Raw genomic sequence first — 19938 nt, forward strand, 5'->3', positions numbered from 1 at the left:
GTTCTCAAGTTTGCCAAGTAGCTAAATTATTTTCACTATTCAATAGCTTAGCATACAATATTTACTATCTAGTCTAACTATTAAATCTTATATCAAAACTAGGAGTATGAGAACCATTATACTCATGTGGAATTCAGCTAGGAAGCTTCCAACAAAAATACACATTAGCCATGAATACAATCCACATTTTCATGTTGCTTGTACTAATGAATGGAATAGCTACATTATTCCATCACTTTTTCCATTTTATTTGCAAACACCAAGACATTGCTTCTCTGCCTATTCAGCATCACGTTTGAGATTTCTCCTGTTTAGCTAGTATTCTAATGTTGTTCTCCAAGAAATTGTTTTTAAAACAATCATCCCAGCACATGGAGTCACAGCTAGTGAAGAACTACTGTAAGTTTCCCTTGATCTTCAAGGGATTCCAAACAGGACACTAGGACATGGTTAAAAATTTGATGTCAAAGTTTAGGAAACACCAGGGAATGATGCATGAGGGAAAAATTAAAAAAAAAAAATACAAAATTTAATGACAACTACAGCTGAGCTTAAATTAAAATAGTAATATTCTAAAATTACTGTCTTGTGTAGCCCATAGAGCTAGCTTTAGCATTTATTTTATTTAGCAGTAACTCAAGGAGCCTATAGGCCTGTATGCTGAAGCCAGTGTCTTACAGGAGTTAGATAAGGCTCGAGGCCTATGAACTTTGGCACCAATAAATGGCTCAATGCTCATCCAAGTTTCAGGGAACTGGGAATAGAGCATTTAAGGGGGAAGTTTGTACATAACACCAGGCAACTAAGGGAGTATGAGTGAACCACCAGCATTTGGATATTTTAAGATAAACATCCGCACACCACAAATGGAGGGGAGAAACCCCTACTGAATATGCATTAGGCATAGTGGCATCTGCGTAACATAACATATAAAAGTTGTATCCTAGCCTGTGTGCAGGGAGAGAAGAAAGACTGACAGACCCTTGGGAGGTGCCAGGAGGATGGCCACTGGTGAGGAGGAAGACAATTTAACATTTCAGGTTGTTTTGCAAGGGATGTTGCAAGTATGGATATTCAGACGTACATTCTGTATTCTCTATCTTGCTGGGTTAGAGCGTTTGACTTGTAATGTATTAATAAATTATTATTAATACAGAAGAGTTCGTAAAGAGTGTGTTTCAACCATGCACATCACATCAACAGTAATTTTAATAATCTGCCCGTTCTTGCGACAAGAACCTGCGAAACCGCCAAGTGATAATTGGGAATTCTTAAGTAATCAATATGCAATCCATAGATCAGACTACACTGGATAGCTTTAAGTTTCATACTTGAACCAATGAGTATTGGAGTCAGTTGTTCATATGTCAAAGTTTAAAGAGAGTTATTTGGGTTACTTACCTCTGAAATTAACTTAGTCATACTTTGCCTGCTGCATTTATGGAACACTGAAAGCTCTATTATGCAGTCATCATCAAGATGCCCAAGCTGCAAGAACAAGTTGGTAATGTTGAAAGCTTCAGACTTTGTGAAATCTTTTAGATCAGCATTTGAATGGGATGTTCCCATGAAGCCAGATGGCTCTTGACTTCACAGCCCAACATCTCCAGACAGGACTATTGTGATCTGGCCTGACATCTCGTCTAACAGGCCAGAGAACTTCCCTAAAATAATTCCTAGAGCAGATCTTTTAGAAAAGCATCCAACCTTGATTTAAAAAAAAATCACCAGTGATAGAGAATCCACCATGACCCTTTGTAAATAAGTCACTGCTAAAGAGATGCAATTTTGTTGGAGATAAAAATCAGTGCACTTCAATTCCTCCCCTACTTAAAAAGGAACAAACTATTAAAATGTGTACAGCTGTACAATGCTTGCAGTTACAAGTTAACACTGATGTTGCATGTACAGTAAAGAAGCTCTTTGCATAGAGAAACAATGACACCCAATGGCCAAACATGGGTACTGGCTGTACATACCTGAATATTTTCCCTCCCGTTTATTACCTACACCTAATCTTCGCTAGATTTTCATTTTTGTGCTGGCTTAACTTTTCTGGCTAGTGCAGTGTTTGCTGAAGGGGATATAATTTTAGAGTTTTCAATAAAAACTCACTTAAGACTATCCCAAACAGGAGATTACAGGAAATTAATAAAATTGCATAACAGCACTATGCAAGTCATTCCATACCCTAGGTCTGAACTGTTCTGCAGTATCCAGGTGCCCTATTTTCAAAAAATCTATACCTTACTGCATAGAACTATCCATTTGCATCACAAGTACTCAGTCTAACGGGCCAGTTAGATACGAAAATACTCACCAGGTCCTTTAAAAAAAGGAAAAAAAAAAAAAACCACACACAACACTTAACTAGATTGCAAATGCTGCAGCTAGCACACTGAGGTCTTTCCCCTTCATAGGGATTAAGAAATTTACATTGAGTGTCATCTCGGATATGGATTCTGAGAAGAGAACCTTGAAGAATTCATCAGCTACTTGCTGAATGAAGTAACCAGTCATCTTTAGGTCTGCCCCTTAGAAGGATGAAGGTTTTAAGCCTTCACATTGTCACCATACACCATCCATTAAGGCACAAATTCAGGAAGAAGTTATGCTCCAGTCACGATGTGGTATAGTAATCCTCTAGTTAGTGTACTCACTGGGTATTTGCTTTGCCACTGAACAGCATAGGAGTAATCCTGCATGAGCCAGGGGTGATTCAATAGATGTTTAACTGCAATTCGCTTCTTTGGATCCACCTAATGGGCAGTGAAAAAAATCTAGTTAATGTTTTCATAAAGTGGATACCACAGTCACTATTCAGAGAAATAAGAGGCTAGTAAAATTAATCTTTTGCCTAGAATATTGGATTTAAACATATTTCAAGTAGAAATTGGCAAGATTTTAGATTCAATTTCTTTCCCCAAAAACGTAAGGCCAGTTAAGAAAAACCTACATTAACAGTAGCTGAAGAGATGAATGACACTGTCACCATTGTTAACAGTAGTGCAGCTAATTTGTGTTTTATAAATCTAGCTTGCTATAAAAGCACACTTGGGCAGTAAGTTTATACAGCAAGGTTACAATCTCCTGAATACAAGTTAGATGCTGAAAGACAACTTTGAGGTTAGAAACACAACAGCTGCACCATGGTATGCAGAGTGCTTAAAGCGATGTTCTAGGAGCACAGCCCTTTCAGCAGAGGGACCAGTTATATTTTCTTGAAAAGTTTCTTAAATAAGATGAAAAGGAGTACCCGTGGCACCTTAGAGACGGGTACTCCTTTTCTTTTTGCGAATACAGACTAACACGGCTGCTACTCTGAAACCTGTTAAATAAGATGCTGTATTTTAGGCTTTTGGGGGTCAATATTTAAATACTATTTTGAGTAGCGGAACAGTACTGTAAAAAGCGTGGTCTGGCTAGAGCAGGGGTGGGCAAGCTTTTTGGCCCAAGGGATACATTGGGATTGCAAAACTACATGGAGGGCCGAGCAGGGAATGCTGTGCCTCCCCAATCTGCCCCCTCCCACCCCCTGACTTCCCCCAACCCATCCAACTCCCCCTGCTCCTTGTCCCCTGACTGCCCCTCCAGAACCCCTGACCCATCCAACCCCCCCTGCTCCCTGACTGCCACCCCAGGAACCCTCGCTCCCTTACCATGCCAGAGCTAGCCACTCCGCTGCATTGCCCAGCAAGAGCAGTGGGACAGAGTGCTGGTGGTGTGGTGCACTCAAGACTGCAGTCGGGGGAGGAGGAGGAGAAGAGAAACACACGACAACAGCAGGGGGGAGGGCTGGGAGCGAGCCTCCCCGGCCGGAGGTCAGGGACCGGGCAGGATGGTCCTGTGGGCCGGATGTGGCCTGCAGGCCATAGTTTGCCCACGTCTGGGCTAGAGCCAATTGCTTTACCTGCAGCATCTGGTGGAGAAGCAGTATACTGCTAGCAGAAAGCCACTTTGGAACCTCATATTTTCCTCTCTGTATTTAAAAAAAAAGTTTGAGTGAACTTTGGCCAACTAGTGCAAATAACTTCATTAAATTGCTTGGATGTCTTACGGGCATTTATCTTCAGTCTGAAAACCCATAATAGAATGTGGAGCTAGAACTGACATTTTCAGCATATTTAGACTAACTTGACAAAATGTGTCATTCCTATTACTTTCACTGAAGACAAATGTGACTAGATTTTAGGTTAAAATAGATTCATGCTAGGTTAGTCCTGTGAAAAGAAGGCTGAACTTGAACTGCTATTGCAGGAACACAATTAAACGAGATAACATAAATTAGATAAGAGTAACAACCATCAGCTTTGTCACATATTTGCCTCCCCAGCCCTTATTCATTCCATTTTGTTGTGCCAATTGTGGCATTCGGTCTTAAGAGTGCAAGTGCTTAGAACAGGAACTGTGGTTCTATAGCATCTAGCACAATGAGGCAGCAAGCATAGAATCAGAAATGTAGGCCTGGAAAGGTCCTTGAGATATCAAGTCTAGTCCCCTGCACTGAGTCTGGACCAAGTAAACCTAGACCATCCCTCACAAGGGTTTGTCCAACCTGTTCTTAAAAACCTCCAATGATAAGGATTAAAAAAAAAAAAATTTCCCTTGCAAGCCTGTTCCAGAGCTTAGCTACCCTGAGAGCTAGAAAGTTTTTCCTAATATCTAACTTAAGTCTCCTTTGCTGAAGATTAAGCCCATTACTACTTGGCCTACCATCGATAGGACATGGAAAACAATTGATCATAATCTTCATTACAACAGCCCTTAAAGTCAGTCTTCATACATCAGGTCTGCCTCTCAGTCTTGAGAAAAGACTAAACATGCCCAGTTTAGCCTTTCCTCATATAAGGTTTAGAAAAACTGACTTATCATTTTTGCTGCTCTCCTCTGGACTATCCAATATGCCCAACATCTTTCCTAAAAGAGTGGTGCCCAGAATTGGACATAGTACCTTGGCTGAGGCCTCACCAGTTTCTAATAGGGCAGGAGAATTCTCTTATGCCTTGCATTCAACACTCCTGTTAATATATCCCAGAATGATATTAGCCTTTTTTGCAACTGCATCATATATTTGACTCATTCAGTTACTGATCCACCACAGCTCCCAGATCCTTCTTAGCAGTACCACCATCTAGCCAGTTATTCCCATTTTATAGTTGGGCTTGATTTTTCCTTCTCAAGTGTAGTACTTGCACTTGTCTTTCGTTAGGCTCTGGGTGCTACTGTAATTTTTACTTAAGAATTATGAAGGTTTAAATCAACTGCTAGACAAAGTATTAAAATTCAACTGGCTTTAACATATTCTGTGCTTTTACAGTAGGATTGCTTGTTACACCAAAAGGTAAGCAACTTTGCATTTAGCTGCTTTCCATTTATTTATATTTCTAATGCTGGACAGGAGCCGTAGAGGTTGGCACTCACTAACTAGAAAAACTGCAAAGGATTTTTAAAAGCCTAGAGTATGTGTGTTTTTTAGCCCAGTGATTCATTGTTCATGTAGCACATCTGACTAGTACATCAACACTAATAATTGCTTCCAAATTTTAGGAAAGGTAAACAGTAGCTATGAAAGTCAAACTGAAATAGCTACAAAGGCATCACATACACTAAATGAAACCAACATGAAGTCAGTGTAAAAAAAAAAAAAAAAAAAAAAAAAAAACATTGTGAAATGTGATTTAACTACCAAGCTGGAATGAAATGCACTAAGTCTTGTGAGAGTTTCATTTCTGAAAACAACTGTTTCAATTATAGTCTGGGTAATATACATACATTTTTTTAACCCCAGTGGTTTCACATTAGAAATCTAAAAATTTTAGATTGCTTTTGTTTTTGGTCAGGACTAATGAATTTAGAAATTATAACAGCTATCAAACAGTAAAGCAATTCAACCCTAGAAGTAATCCAAGGTGAAACCCATATATAGTTTTATATATTCCAGGGAGAGCTATAATATATGGGTTTGGCTCTTAAATACAGCTTGGCATATGAACAGAGATGAAGTAAAAAAAATTAACACTCAATTAGTAGTCATGCTAGAAACAGTTAAGTGTTTTTGTAAATATAGCCAGTGAATGCACAAAATAATCAGAGGGAAGTTTATAATTTATACACATTTGTACATGAGTGGTTCATGTACAGGATGAGGAGCAATAGTGCAACCCAACAGTCAGGTGGTGTTAAGTATGCTTCTTCCCAAATGCTGCTAGCAATCAGTACAACAGCCAGCCAGCGGTATCACAGGAGTCAGGGGAGGGTGGAAGTGACCAAATATACAAGAGTAGAGAGTAGACAAGGAGAAGTTGTTTGCTGCATCATCTTGTGTCAGTACAATGAAACAGTGCCCAAGGCAGCACTGAAATCGCAGAAAGCAGGTTGGGCTACTATGTTCATTTGACAATCCCTTTGCTCTTGCTAATTCATCACTACTGATCCCACTACACAAGTTAGTTCTAAAAAGACTGAGGGACAAGATCTAAAACCAGATTCATAAATACAGAATGGGGAATAACTGGTGTGACAGCAGCAGTGCCGAGAAGGATACGGGAGTTGTGGTGGATCACAACCTCAACACGAGTTAGCAATGCCATGTTGCTGCAAAATAAAAGTGCGCGCAAATGCAGTTTTTTGTTGCATTAATAGAGGCATAGCATGCAAGTCATGGGAGGTGATAGTACTGCTCTACTCAGAGCTGGTTAGGCCTTAGCAGGAATACGGTGTCCAATTTTGGTCCCCAGTGTATAGAAAGGATGTAGAGAAACTGGAAAGGATCCAGAGGCGAATGACAAATGATCAAAGGTATGGAAAGCAAAAGCTGAAGGAACTGGGCATATTTAGTTTGGAAAGGGGGTGGGGGGGGGGGGAAGAGGAGAATGAACATGATAGTGGTCTTCAAATACTTGAAGAGCTGCCATAAAAAAAAAAAAAAAAAAAAAAAAAATGGTCAAAAGCTGTTCTCTTGCTAGAGAGGACAGGACAAGAGGCAATAGGTTCAAAGTACAGCATAGCATAACAGTAGGACCATGGAACAGATGCCTAGGGAGGTTGTTCAAGCTTCTTCACTAGAGGTTTTCAAAAGGAAGCTGGATAGCCATCTGTCTTGGATGGTTTAGACACAACAAATCCTGAATCTTGGCAGGGGGTTAGACTAGATGTCCTTTGCAGTCCCTTCTAACCCTATGGTTGCAAGTTTCAGTGGAAACTCTTTGGAAAACAATTTTATTTTATATCTGCAGTGCCTCAGCACCTCAGCTTTCTTGCCCCCCACCCAGTTCTCCTAGTTTCCTCTTTTCTATTTCTGAGGCAATGTTGCTCCTTTCATTTTAGAATCTAGTCTTCACTAGTGATTCACTACTTCTATACTGTAGATTTGATTTCTACAGTCACTTGATCCAAAGTTCCTCCAACCCAAAGTTGATTTCTGCCCTGTCATTACAAGCTAAACCTAGTTTTGTTTCTGTAGGTATTTTAAAGAGTGCTCTTCAACTGAAGAATTTTTATTAAATCCTATTGTATCTGCATTTCCTTCGCTCTGATCCCTTATCAAAAGCCTGATAAATGAACCATTAGCCCTATTCTACAAGGGTCCTCCTCCCCAGTGGGTATAATAAACTGAGATCTTTTTAATCCTTTATTTTGGCAAGAAGCAGAACAGCCTAGATTATTTCACTACATGCATTTTAGAGCTACTTTCGCACTGATGTACCCATTTTGATTTTGAAAAAAGTTTACTCATGGATCAATTTCTTTAACAGTTAATGCATATTCTGTAAACAGCACAAAAGCAAAGACCAAGAAACTATTAAACACGTGACAATAGCAATACATTCAATCACCAGAGAGCAATAGGCCAAGATGCATGACATCTTGCCTATTTGCTATGCAAAGGGTCTTCACTTACGCTTGATAGTTTGGATTTCCTAAAGCACTACGTACCATTATCTTCCTGTAGAGAGCCATGACATTCCCATCATCAAACGGGAGAAATCCACATAGCAGAGCATACAAGAGAACCCCCATGCTCCATATATCTGCCTAAAAGAAACAAACCAACACCATGAAGGGTCAAGTAAAAGTGAGTAGAGGTTAAAAGATCTGGCAGCTCAACATTTTCCAAGGATGTGTACAACTGCTTAATGAGAAACAATGTTCTGTCCATTCTCAATACAGGGACCACACATCACTGAAGTAATTTTGTTACTATGTCAAAGAATATTGGAGCTAAAGGATGTTGTCCAAAGAAGAGCACACTCAGAAGTGGCAAGTTTAGCTTTCCCCGATTCAACTTTGGAGTAATTGCTACTCAGAGCACTGCTAAAGCCACATCCTCTTCCCAGATCTTCAAGTGCAGCCAGATTGGTTTGATTTCTGCAGGGAGAGAAATTGCTACATCAAGTCTGGACATGGAAAGTTTTAGTGGTGCAGATAAGACCAGGCAACAACAACAACCACCACCACATTCCTACCTGCTATTAACTCTGATCATGAAGAGCAGCTCAGAGGGCTACTTATTTGTCATGGCAGTTGCTGCCAGCCCAGCCACTTTCATTTTTTAAGTGAATTTAGTGCTGTAGTAGGTGCCAATTGCCCTATATTTGCACAAGCAGGGTGTAAATAGGCTTGGCAGAATTTGGGGTGGTTTTTTTTGCAATTTCAATTAATAAACTTTTAATTTCCTGCAATTGTAATATAAAAATTGGAGAGGGGATAGGTTTGGGGTTAGGGAAGCACTGACAGCAGAGCTGCAGGGGACTCCCTGCATAGGTGATGGTTCAAGACACCCAGGAGCGGGGGGGGAGGGGCCGCAGTCCTGGCCCAGTGGAGCACAGACACCTGCCAGGGTTGCAAGGCAGAGGATGAGCCAGGAGTCATGGGGAAGCCACCCTGCTGCTCAATAGCTCTTGCCTGGGGATGGCACCAAATTGGTGTGGCCAAACTGAATAAATGGTGAGAACATGGCTTGACATGACTGAACAGCGGAAGGATTCTGGGAGCAGAATCCTTCTCTTATCAGGCAGAAGTGAAACTGACTGGCTCCACGCTGCATGTCTGTTCAATTCCGATCTTTGAGTCAGCAAATATGTCCACTTGAAAGCAAACATGTGTAGAACATCTTGAGTGGAGCATGGGCTGACCAGGGCACCTAGAGCCTCACACAGGGGGCTGAAGTGAATGATTGATAAGGAAGCGAATGTGGGGTAATGTTCAGTTGGCACCATTCTGCAGTCTCCTCCTAAAGTATTAATTAGGAAAAAATTAGTAGCCACATGCCCACTGGGCATGCTTTTAAGATGTGTGACTCCTTTGAGGAAAAAATATAAAATCAAGCAAATTAAATTACTGTTGAGGTATTCGTTAATTAACCCTTAAAAAAAGCAATGCTGCTAGACTGGGTAGCCAAAACTCTAGAGGGAATCTGAGGCAGACCAGAGGGCTGAGGAGACCAGACCTGTAGAGAAGTTGTCATCCATAGAATTGGTAACCACCTTCTCTGTTTGCCAAGCAGGAACTGTGTGAGGCCAGCATAGGGCCTGTTTGTGAAAGAGGCTCGCTAAGAGGAATGTATAGCTCTTAATGTATAGTTCTTTAATGTCTAACATGGGAGTTATGTGCTTAATGTGACCCTTCACCGCTTGTGTAATTCCTTCTCAAATAAACTAGAGTGTATGCAAGTTAATTACTGTGGACCTTTTTCCACTGGTGTGACAGTAATCTGCTCCACTGGGAGCCATTAAAGATCCATTCCGGGGTAGTAGCCCCCTGGTGCCAACAGCCCCAGCACTCCTGGCTGGAGAGTGAGTGGGGTCATGATAATGGAGCTGCAGAAGGACTGTGTTCTAGGACACTGGAACTCCACATATTCAAGGTGCAGGGAAGGCTGCAGTCCTGGCAGTGCAGAGACCCCCAGCAGCCAGAAGTGCAAAGAGGAGGAAGAGTAAGACAATGACAAGTCCCTGGCCACAGAGGCCACCTCACTGCTGAATGGCTCTGTGCCAGGCAGGAGCCATTCAGCAGTGAAGTGGCTTCCCCAGCAGTTTGTCCTCCTTGCAACACTAGCCCGGGGAAGAAAGAGTGCGTCTCTGCTCTGCCAGGACCGCAACCTTCTCCACATCTTGTGCCTGCAGGGAATCCAGCGTCACTGGCCCCATGACCAAGTAGGGAGCACTCTGCGGCCCCACCATTCTGGGAGGGAATGGAAATGTGACATGGCCATGGGGCCAATGACACCAAATCCCTGCAGGCACAAGGTGTGTGTGGGGAGGCTGTGCACATGCCCACCATTGTTACTGATGGATTTTTTTTGGTTAATTTCAGTGTCAGCCGAAATAGAGGTTTACTGGACTCTATCAATTTAGATCAAATCCTACCAAGTATAGGTATAGCGCACTAGAGCAAGTACTCCCCACTCTGACTTGAAAGGAAACGCTAAGCAGAAACAGGGAAATGTGAAAAGAGTTTGAATTGGTAGAGAGCAAAAGTCCCACAAGCAGGAGCGACTAGTGACAAGCACGATGTAGGCCAAGACGCTGGTGCAAAGAGATAGGAAAGCAAGGAGGAGTTTGACACTGATGTCTAGGGGGAGTGAGTGAAAGTGAAGAAACTTTGGGATAAGGCTGATATGTCAGAGCAGCAATTCAGGAAGTTTGAAGATACTTTGATAGATTGGTTAGGTACAAGATGGGTGTTAGGAAGAGAGATTACAGCAGGTTACAGCTATCTAGCCTAGCTTTGATCTTCCGTTTCTGCAGCAGGAATGGAAAAGAGGGAAGCTTTAATGTGAGGGAAAGAGGCAGAGACAACAGTAAGCCTTAGAAATGGAACAAACTGTGGTATTCTCTTCAGAGGTGTACCTCTGATGTGTTCCGTTTAAGTTAACACAAATTCCAAGAAGAGAAGTCTGAGACAATAGCAGAAGAGACTGAACAGAGGAAAGCTTGGGAGTTATTCGTGTAGAGGCAATTCCAGGAGTGGATGAGCTCATGAAGAGGCTCAGTGTTGGAGGGAGCTCAGGATGTTGTTCTGCAGGACACAACCAAGGAGACATTGAAGGAGCAGTCTAAGGAGAACTAGTCAAGAAGAACAGTGAGAAGTGTGCTAAAGATGGTGAGTTGTGTGCTACTTTAGCATGAATCCACCACTGTCCAGGTTAAGCAAGACTCCTGCAGTAAAGACTTGCAGGGGCAATTACAAGAGTAAGTGGACTTTAAAACCAAGTCTAGTTATGCTAGTGTTTACATATGCAAAGTTTAAAGCATATTTAAGACACTCTGTATCAAGGACAGACATTGCATTAAATACCTCTGAGCCAATGTAAGCTTTGCCCTGAATTAACTCTGGTGCTGCATAAGCTGGGCTCCCACAACATGTGTTCAGCTGGTAATCCAGGCCACCCTACAGCAGAACAATTGAACAGACACATTAGACTTGAATTGGAAATGTAACTATTTAGTTTTAACTATACCATAGCACAAGATTATGGGCCTCACTCTCCACTGTGGTGTGTCTTGTGTGATCATATATACCGGTGCTAAGCAGAAATGCTCTGGGTAAGCCATCAACTATGCCGGAAATCTAGGTGAAGCTCTGGTAGTTCCTGAATTACCATGGGCAGGTCACTTATTCTATGTCTCAGCTGCTCATCTCCCCATCTAGAAAGTGAAATTAATGTTCCTTTATGGGACCAGTTACACCTACACAGAATTTGTCAGATAGCTCTCACACCTTCTTTACAAGACACACAACAGTGGGAAACCAATCCATATCTAGTGTTGACACATTAAAGCAAGCAGTGTGTTTGACAGGGATGTGTTCTGGACAGCAGGACTGAAGTGACATTCCAATACCTAATCAGTTATCTGCCCTCATCTGTACTTTTAATCAGTTCCTAAATTAAAACATCTTGCTAGTCAGCTAAACCACAGAGTTCTAGGCAACAGCAAACCCTCTGCTTTGGTTTTACATTGCATTCTACCCAGGGGATTGCTTCCTGTTACCATCCATCTCAGTCTAGCCTGCTCTAGGTTTAGATTACTAAATGCAGAAGTCTAAGGTAACACTACAGCTTTAAATCTGAAGTTTTGAGATAAGGTTTGGAAGTCAGACCTCTGCATGCCACCTGTACAGACAATTGTCTCCTGATCCACAACCCCCTAGATAAATACCTTTGGAACACCCATAGCCATATCTAGTTCTAGAAGGCATATCCAGTCAATTATTTGTATTTCAAACAGCACTTTGAGGTCCCAATATCTGTTGGGGCCAAGTGCAATACTAACAGTTGGACTTTGCCTTGAGGAACTAACAGAAAACAAAGGGTGGAAGAGAAAAATAGACAAAACAACTCAAGATCACACAGTAATTCAAGCTGGAAATAGAATCCCATCCACTGCTCATCAACACTCTTTACAATGAGTAGTTGGAATTCAAGTAACTGAAGCGTTGGCTGAAGACTTGAGTTCTATTAAACACCCTTTAAATATCTGAAGTATTTGGATGCACTACTATGTAGTTAGTCTAATTTGCTTTCACACACTCACCTTTGGCTTTGCACAGAGACCAAAGTCTATCAGCTTCAAGTTATGCTCTGCATCAATCAGTAAGTTCTCCTGAAGAAAAGGAGAGTGGTGGTAATGAGAGCACTTTACAGGATAACCCAGCCACAGGATGATTTAGTTTTCCCTCATATCTTCTAGCCATCAATCAGTGCTGTCCACCATCCTCCCCTAGTCCTGACCACCATCCTTTTGGCCATAGGCCCATCTCTTCTAATGGCTACAAGCAATGCTCAGCCTCTTCCCCAGATGATGGTATCTTTTGAGACCAATATTCTCCACACTGTCCAGTAAGCTGTCATGCACTGAAGTTCCTCCCCTAGGGATTTCATCCTCTTCAAAATGTTCTAATCAGTCTATAAATACAAAAGTTCCTACAAAGAGTGCATGCTGAACCAGTGGGTTTCCTAATAAGTCATAGGGTGAGGACAGCAGGATGTTTCCCACCACACCCTCTTAATGTCACCAATTAGGAGATTGGAAGAAGAACATGGCACTTGTGATGCTGAGTTGAATACAGTGACGTGGAGGGGCAACAAAGGTATGATTTGATATTGGAAGTGGAATATGGAGGAAAGAGAAGAACAAACTGACTGTAACTAGCTTGAAGTCTGGAGCTGAGTACAAAGCGTTCCCTTGTTCATTGTAAGTAAGCTTTCTCCCTTCTGATGTTGATCTTCGGTGATCCCCTTCTGAAAGCAGCATTTACATGCTCCAGAGGGAGCTATATATAACTATGGCACACCTATTGGCTGAGAGAGTAGAACTAGGCTAGGAAAAAACATACCTTGAAAAGAGAGGAAGCTAAAGACACAGAAGAAGAAATAAAAACAAAACCTTCAGTCCTTATAGAGTAGCTTACTTGGGAGGAGAGGTTTAGCAGCTAAAAAAAGATTCCATCCCATTTGAAAGGGTACTGGATAAGTACTAAAAGCAGTAGTCAGATTTTTAGAAACAAGTCAAACTTACTGGTTTGAGATCCCTGTGGGCATATCCCTGACTGTGCACATAAGCAATTGCTGAAACAATCTGACGGAAAAATATACGAGCTTCCTCTTCTGAAAGGCGATCCTTGGAGATTATATAATCAAACAGCTCTCCTCCAGGACAATACTGCAATGAGACAGGAAAATGGCATTTGAGACAAAAATTGTGATCTACTAAGTAACTTTACACTTTTAAGACATTGTAAAGAAGATGTCCTGGCCAGCCTTGTATAGTACGCTATCATTTTAGTTCTAATGCTGTAGTGCCCAAAGGTCCCCCAATCAGAGCAAGGTATTATTGTACTAGGTGCTGTACAAAGAGGAAGACCTGACCCGTCTGAAAGAGTAAACAGATTTTTAGTAATGACAACAGCAGCATAACATGCAGTAGGAAGGTGGCAGAATTTGGTTATGCAATAAATATGTCTAAGCAGGTGTACTTGGCCATATTTTTTAAAAAATGAAAGAAAGTATGAGTGAATATTGACTCACTTATTGTGAGCATTGCTGGAGTGAATTTTTAGGAGCAACTTGAATGAGGGAAGGATTAGTCATTGAACAAACCACACTTAAGAGCAGTTTGACTGGGGGCTGTATGAAAATAGAAACTGAGAAATTAATAGAGCAGTGAGTTTGGCATCAATGGCAGGATGGACTAGGATTAGGCAGATGCATTTCTTGTGGGGTCAGGGGGAGGCATATAGACGTTAGACAGGCTGGAGGGATGCTGTTATCTTACATTGCCAGCTAGGTTCTTATTTCACTTTATGGCTCTCTCGCTCTAGAGCGGAGCCACAATTTCAGGCTGCACACACTGCAAGTGACTATTTGAATGCTTCCAAACATATTGATTTAAATTTTGAGAGGCTTTTGAGGGGCTCTATAAGACAAGTTTTGAAAGTAACATTTTAAATTGATGTCCCTTTTACAATGTCTGTCCTATTTGGTCATCTGTACTGAGGGATTGCTGGGGACTCAAAGATGAGCTTTTTAGCCATCCCAGACATAAAGATTGAATTAGTAACATTAGATTCACAGTATTGATGCTTCTGGAATATCTAACCTCCAAGACCATGAATATCTTCTTGGATGTCTCTATCACATGGTATAATCTGCAAATATGTTGGTGACTCAAGTTCTTCATTGCATCAATTTCTGTTTTAACACGAGGTAAATCATCCTAAGAGACGAAAGCCAGTTATACAGTTGCTAAATATGGCTATTTCTAAATCCTGTATAGTGCTCCTACCATTAGCACTACTGCAATTAATGACATGTTCACGTATATATAATTAAGGTCAACCCAGTATAAGGTTTGGTATAAGAGTTCAGAATTTGGTACACAGGTCAGAGACACGGAAGTTTAATGCAATTTTTACAATGAAAAAGTTTTACTTTTTCCCTGCAAAAGTTGTTAAGAAGTTGTTTGGTCCTAAATTGGAGCAACTTTTCACAGTTTAAAATAAATGTAATAAGTGTCTCAATATCAGTGTCACCAAAAATGAGTGTTTGGGGAAGTTAATAACGTTCTTGCAAGTTCTGCTGGTTTTAGAAAGAGACTTTAGAAGAGTGGCTAACAGTTCTACACATGACAAACATTTCACACAAGTAAAAAAGTGGAGGATGTCTCCCATTACAAAACTGAACCTCAAGCAGCATGCTACTTAAACTTACCCCCAAAGCCAATTTGTCCATGATTTTGATTGCGACTTTTTCACCAGTAAGGAGCTGGCGACCTAGCTTAACTTTGGCAAAGCCACCTGAATTTAGAAGAGAGTCAGTAAGAATTCAGGATAAACATTAATTTTCTCCTCAATAATCCTTTAATGAAGTCACACGACAGGAGCAAGTCTTACAGTTTAAAGAAAGCTTTTCACCACTAAAAGTACTAAAGAGGATTACTTCTGGATTAAAAATCTCAGAATTTTATTCAGCAAAATTAGCACATGAAATCTGATCTCTAGACTAGTTGCTACTATAGCAGTCTGGTTTTGATCTGGATGGGAAGCTGAAACAAAGTAAAATAGTAAAAAAAAAAAAAAAACAACTTATTCTTAAAAGAGATAAGAAAATGTACCTGTCCCAACTGTTTCATATAATTCATAGTACTTGAGAATTTCCTCATAGTCATCTACACCCATTTTGAGATAAGCAAAGTTTAGCAGTACTTCTGAAATCCTGGCAATGACATAAGAGAACATGATCAATTATGTTTTAAGATCTCTACCCAAGAAACTATTATATTAACAAAATATAGTCAAAAACGTAACCTTGAACCTTAACATTCACTGAAGACACAATCTACCTGAAAATCTGCTTCAATAGCCAGTTTCTGTATGCCTAGAATATGCTGAAGTTAGAGTCTAACTGCAAACTCAATAGACTATATTTCCACACCATCATATCAAATGTCAGTACCCAAGAGATGATTACTTCTGCCATCTAACCAAGTTAGAAACTAAAGTGCTCACCTGCTCCCATTTGTGGCTTTCCTTTCATCTCATTAACGGCACTGACACTTGACCTCTCACATCAAGACTAACTGATAGTACTGAACATTTTAATTTATTCAGAATAAGAAAATTTGGCTGGTGTTTACTGATCACTGTAAATTAGAACTTCTGCACTTACTCTGTAGCCCCGTGAAAAGCTTCAGATTTCAACCCTGTGCAGAGGTCAGCACTCCAGTTTCATAACTGCATTGCATAGTGTACAAACAGCAGTATTTCTGTAACAGTGCCAGCTTCCCCTTCCTTATCAGGCTAGTCTGATTGGAGTGAAGGATATTGTAACAGTTGCTATGCCAGGCCAGTCACCATAGTTATGCCCATCACAATAGGATCATAAGAGCACACATACCTGGGTCACAAAACCCACAATTTACACAGCCCTAGTCTAGTCTAGGGAACAGATCATGACCCAAGCTAAGGCTATGATTTAGTCACAGAGGTCATGGAATCCATGACTTCCAGTGACCACCATGACTTCAGCAATGAGGAGCTGCAGGGTCCCCCCTGCCTGCCACTCCCAGCTGCCACAGAGGAACCCCGGTGCCACAGGGGGAGGGGTACCCCACAGCTCCCAGCTGACACAGGAGCCAGGGCCCCCCCACAGCTCCTTGACCCCACAGGTAGCAGGGGACCCCCAGATCTGCAGGGGTATCCTGGAGCCCCCAGCTGCTGCAGGCAGCTCCTAGCCCCTGAGCAGCTGCCATCCTTCAGGTGGTGTAGGGATCCACAGAGCCCCATTTTGTCCTGGATATTTTTGGTAAAATTTTTCTTTTTTGCCTGTGACTTTTACTAAAAATATCCAGGACAAAATCTTGTCAGCTATGGGTAAGGCTAACAGGTCGGCAACTGCACCATTACACTTGACATAGACTGGTGTTAACACAGGAGCTAGTCAGGGCCAAAGCTGGCTCCATCAGCATAGGATTATATCCTCACTACACATTTTACTCTGTGTTAATGGCTTGGCAGGTAACTCAAGTTAGCCTATCACATTTATATAGGTTCATCTGATCGCGCCACACACACTTGTTCCAGGACACAGGGTTTGTGCTTTACCATAGACTAAGCTTCAGAATAAACATTTGGGCAGCATCGAGACTAGCCTTCATACATCTATTGCTGCTGTGAATTCACTGGCAATCAATTGACCCCAGGTAAAACCTCTCTGCAGCGTCACCAACTCTTAGGATTTTAGCCCAACTTGCATGCTAGTTGGTGGCTTTGCTCCAAGCTCCAGCTCCTGGAGTCCTGTGATGACAGGAGCCTCAGCTTACATTTAAGCATTTGTGGCACCTTAGAGACTAACACATTTATTTGAGCATAAGCTTTCTTGAGCTACAGCTCACGCCAATGAACTTGTTAGTCTCTAAGGTGCCACAAGTCCTCCTTTTCTTTTTTGCGAATACAGACTAACACGGCCGCTGCTCTGAAACCTGCCATTTAAGCCTTTCTAGCCCTTGTGGAGAGGAGCCCTAAAGGCTCGGGCACCGGTTAGCACCGCGCGTACTGACACCCCCGACCCCAGCTTAGCTTATTTCATCCCATCCCGCCCCGCCCCGCTCACCTGCCCGGCGCGAGGGGTCTCTAGGCAACGCGGCGCCCCCGAGGTCGAAAACCCCGAGCGCGAGGCCACAGCGGCTACTACCGCTGCCAACGTTTAAATTTCCCGGCCCACCCAGCCTCTTCCGGCCGCGGCGGCCAGCCGACCAATCGGATCGAAGCGGCGTCCCGGAAGGGGAGAGATGCGTCGGGGAGTGACATGGGAGGAGGGTCAACGGTGCCGGTGTGGGCTGAGCTGGACGCCATGTTGGGAGTGGCTTTTACCCTGCCCGCCTGAGTCCTGGCTACAGGTGCCTTAGGGGGCTGCGCAGGGCCTGGCCTGCTCGGCCCCATCCCTGTGGTTGATTCAGACGCGCGTGCCCTGAGCGCATGGCAGGGCCCAGTGGCCAGGGCCGTTATTTGCTTCCCCCCATCCCAGGGGTCTGGCAGGGAGGACTAGGGCTGCCAGGTTTCTACTTGCACAAAATGGAACACCTAGCCCCGCCCCCTGACATGCCCTGCCCCCATAGGCCCCTCCCCTGCCCCGCCCCTTCTCCGAGGCCCCGCCCCGCTCACTCTCCCCACCCTCACTCCCTCATTTTCACGGGGCTGGCTCGGGGTTGGGGTGTGAGAGGGGGTGCGGGTTCCAGGGGAGGTCCAGAAATGAGGGGTTCAGGGTGTGGGAGGGGGCTCCGGGCTGAGGCAGGGGGTTGTGGTGCAGGGCGGGCGAGGGCTCCAGCATGGAGTGCAGGCTCTGGGCTGGGGCCAGGTATGTGGGGTTTTGGGTACAGAAGGTGTCTCTGGGCTGGGGTAGGGGTTGGGATGCAACAGGGGGTGAGGGCTCCAGCTTAGGGTGCAGGCTCCAGGTGGGGGCCCAGAAATGAGGAGGGGTGTGGGAGGGGGCTTTGGGCTGGGGTAGGTGGAGGGGCGGTGAGGGCTCTGGGCTGGGGCCGGGGATGAAGGGTTTGGGTGCAAGAGGGGCCTTCAGGCTTGGGGGTGGAGCCAAGGAGTTTGGAGCCAAGGGGGCTCTGTATTGAGGCAGGGAGTTGGGGTGGAGGGGGGGTGAGGGCTCTTGCAGGGGAGTGCAGGCTATGGGGTGGGGCGAAGGATGAAGGGTTTGGGGTGCAGGAGGGGGCTCTGGGCTGGGGAGTGGAGACAAGGGGTTTGGAGTGTGGGAGGGGGCTCTGGACTCAGGAAGGGGTTTGGGGTGAAGGAGGGGGTACAAGCTCTGGGCTCGGGTACCAGGGTGGGGCCAGAAATGGGGATTCAGGGTGCAGGAGGGGACTCCAGATTGGGGCAGGGGGATGTGGTGCGGGGGAGTGGGAGGGGAGTGAAGGCTCTGGCTGGGGGTGCAGGCTCTGGTGTGGGGTCAGGGATGAGGGATTTGGGGTGTAGGAGGGGGCTCTGGGCTTGGGCTGAGGGGTTCAGAGTATGGGAGGGGGCTCTGGCTGTGGTAGGGGGTTGGGCTTTGGGGGGGTGAGGGCTCCGGCTGGGGGTGCAGACTCTGGGGTGGAGCTAGCGATGAGGGGTTTGAGGTGCAGGAGGGTGCTCTGGGCTGGAACTGAGGGATTCGGAGGGCGGGAGGGGGATCAGGGCTGTGGCAGGGGATTGGGTGAGGGCTCCGGCTGGGGTGGGTCTGGGGCCGGAGGTTGGGGAGCAGGAGGGGGTGCAGGCTCTGGGCAGCGCTTACCTCAGGCCGCTCTTAGAAGCAGCCAGCATGTCCCCACCTCCGGCTTCTAGGTACAGGGGTGGCTGGGCAGCGCTGTGCGCAGCCCCATCCACAGGTGCTACCACCTCAGCTCTCATTGGCTGCAATTCCCGGCCAATGGGAGCTGCTGAGCTGGTGCTTGGGGCAGAGGCAGCGTGCAGAACTCCCGGCTACCCCTACACGTAGGAGCCAGAGTGGGGGACATGCCGACTGCTTCCAGGAGCCGCGCGGAGCCAGGGCAGGCAGGGAGACTGTCTTAGCCCGCTGCGCCCCAACTGGACATTTAACGGCCCAGTCAGCAGTGCTGACCGGAGCCACCAAGGTCCCTTTTCGACTGGGTGTTCTGGTCCAAAACTGGACACCTGGCAACTCTAAGTCCAGGCATGGAGCTGGGCTATGCGTCAGCTCAACCATGTCACCCCCAGCACAGCCCCAAACCAAGCCGTCCTACCACAGTGCTGCCTTCCCTAGCACGACCCTGTGGCACTGACTCCTGCCACTTTGCCACAAGTCTCATGGTGCTTGTCTCAAAGCCCCAGCTCCTGGAGTCATGGGATTATGTGTGGCTCACTGTTCTTTTAAAAAAATAAATAAATTTCGAACCATTGTGGAGAAAAATTTGAAAACGGGAACACAAAAATCTC

General features: G+C 44.3%; 1 protein-coding gene across 2 annotated transcripts in view; it reads right to left on the reverse strand.

The window, feature by feature from the left end:
* MELK (maternal embryonic leucine zipper kinase) overlaps positions 1–18044 on the reverse strand; it is a 39396-nt gene extending 21352 nt beyond the window's left edge. The window contains exons 1-11 of one of the 2 annotated variants that reach the window (XM_038402399.2): positions 17612–18044; positions 15615–15715; positions 15212–15297; positions 14601–14717; positions 13521–13664; positions 12537–12605; positions 11299–11391; positions 7936–8034; positions 3911–3979; positions 2661–2759; positions 1402–1488 (exon numbers count right to left, since the gene is read on the reverse strand). In XM_038402399.2, coding sequence (XP_038258327.1) covers positions 1402–1488; positions 2661–2759; positions 3911–3979; positions 7936–8034; positions 11299–11391; positions 12537–12605; positions 13521–13664; positions 14601–14717; positions 15212–15297; positions 15615–15678 — 927 coding nt within the window. In that variant the 5' untranslated portion in view covers positions 15679–15715; positions 17612–18044. The remainder of the gene's footprint in view (positions 1–1401; positions 1489–2660; positions 2760–3910; positions 3980–7935; positions 8035–11298; positions 11392–12536; positions 12606–13520; positions 13665–14600; positions 14718–15211; positions 15298–15614; positions 15716–17611) is intronic. The other variant, XM_038402400.2, reaches the window with a different exon arrangement.
* Positions 18045–19938: the final 1894 nt, after the last annotated feature.

This window comes from Dermochelys coriacea, chromosome 5, assembly GCF_009764565.3.
Source record: "Dermochelys coriacea isolate rDerCor1 chromosome 5, rDerCor1.pri.v4, whole genome shotgun sequence".
Classification (NCBI taxonomy): domain Eukaryota; kingdom Metazoa; phylum Chordata; order Testudines; family Dermochelyidae; genus Dermochelys; species Dermochelys coriacea.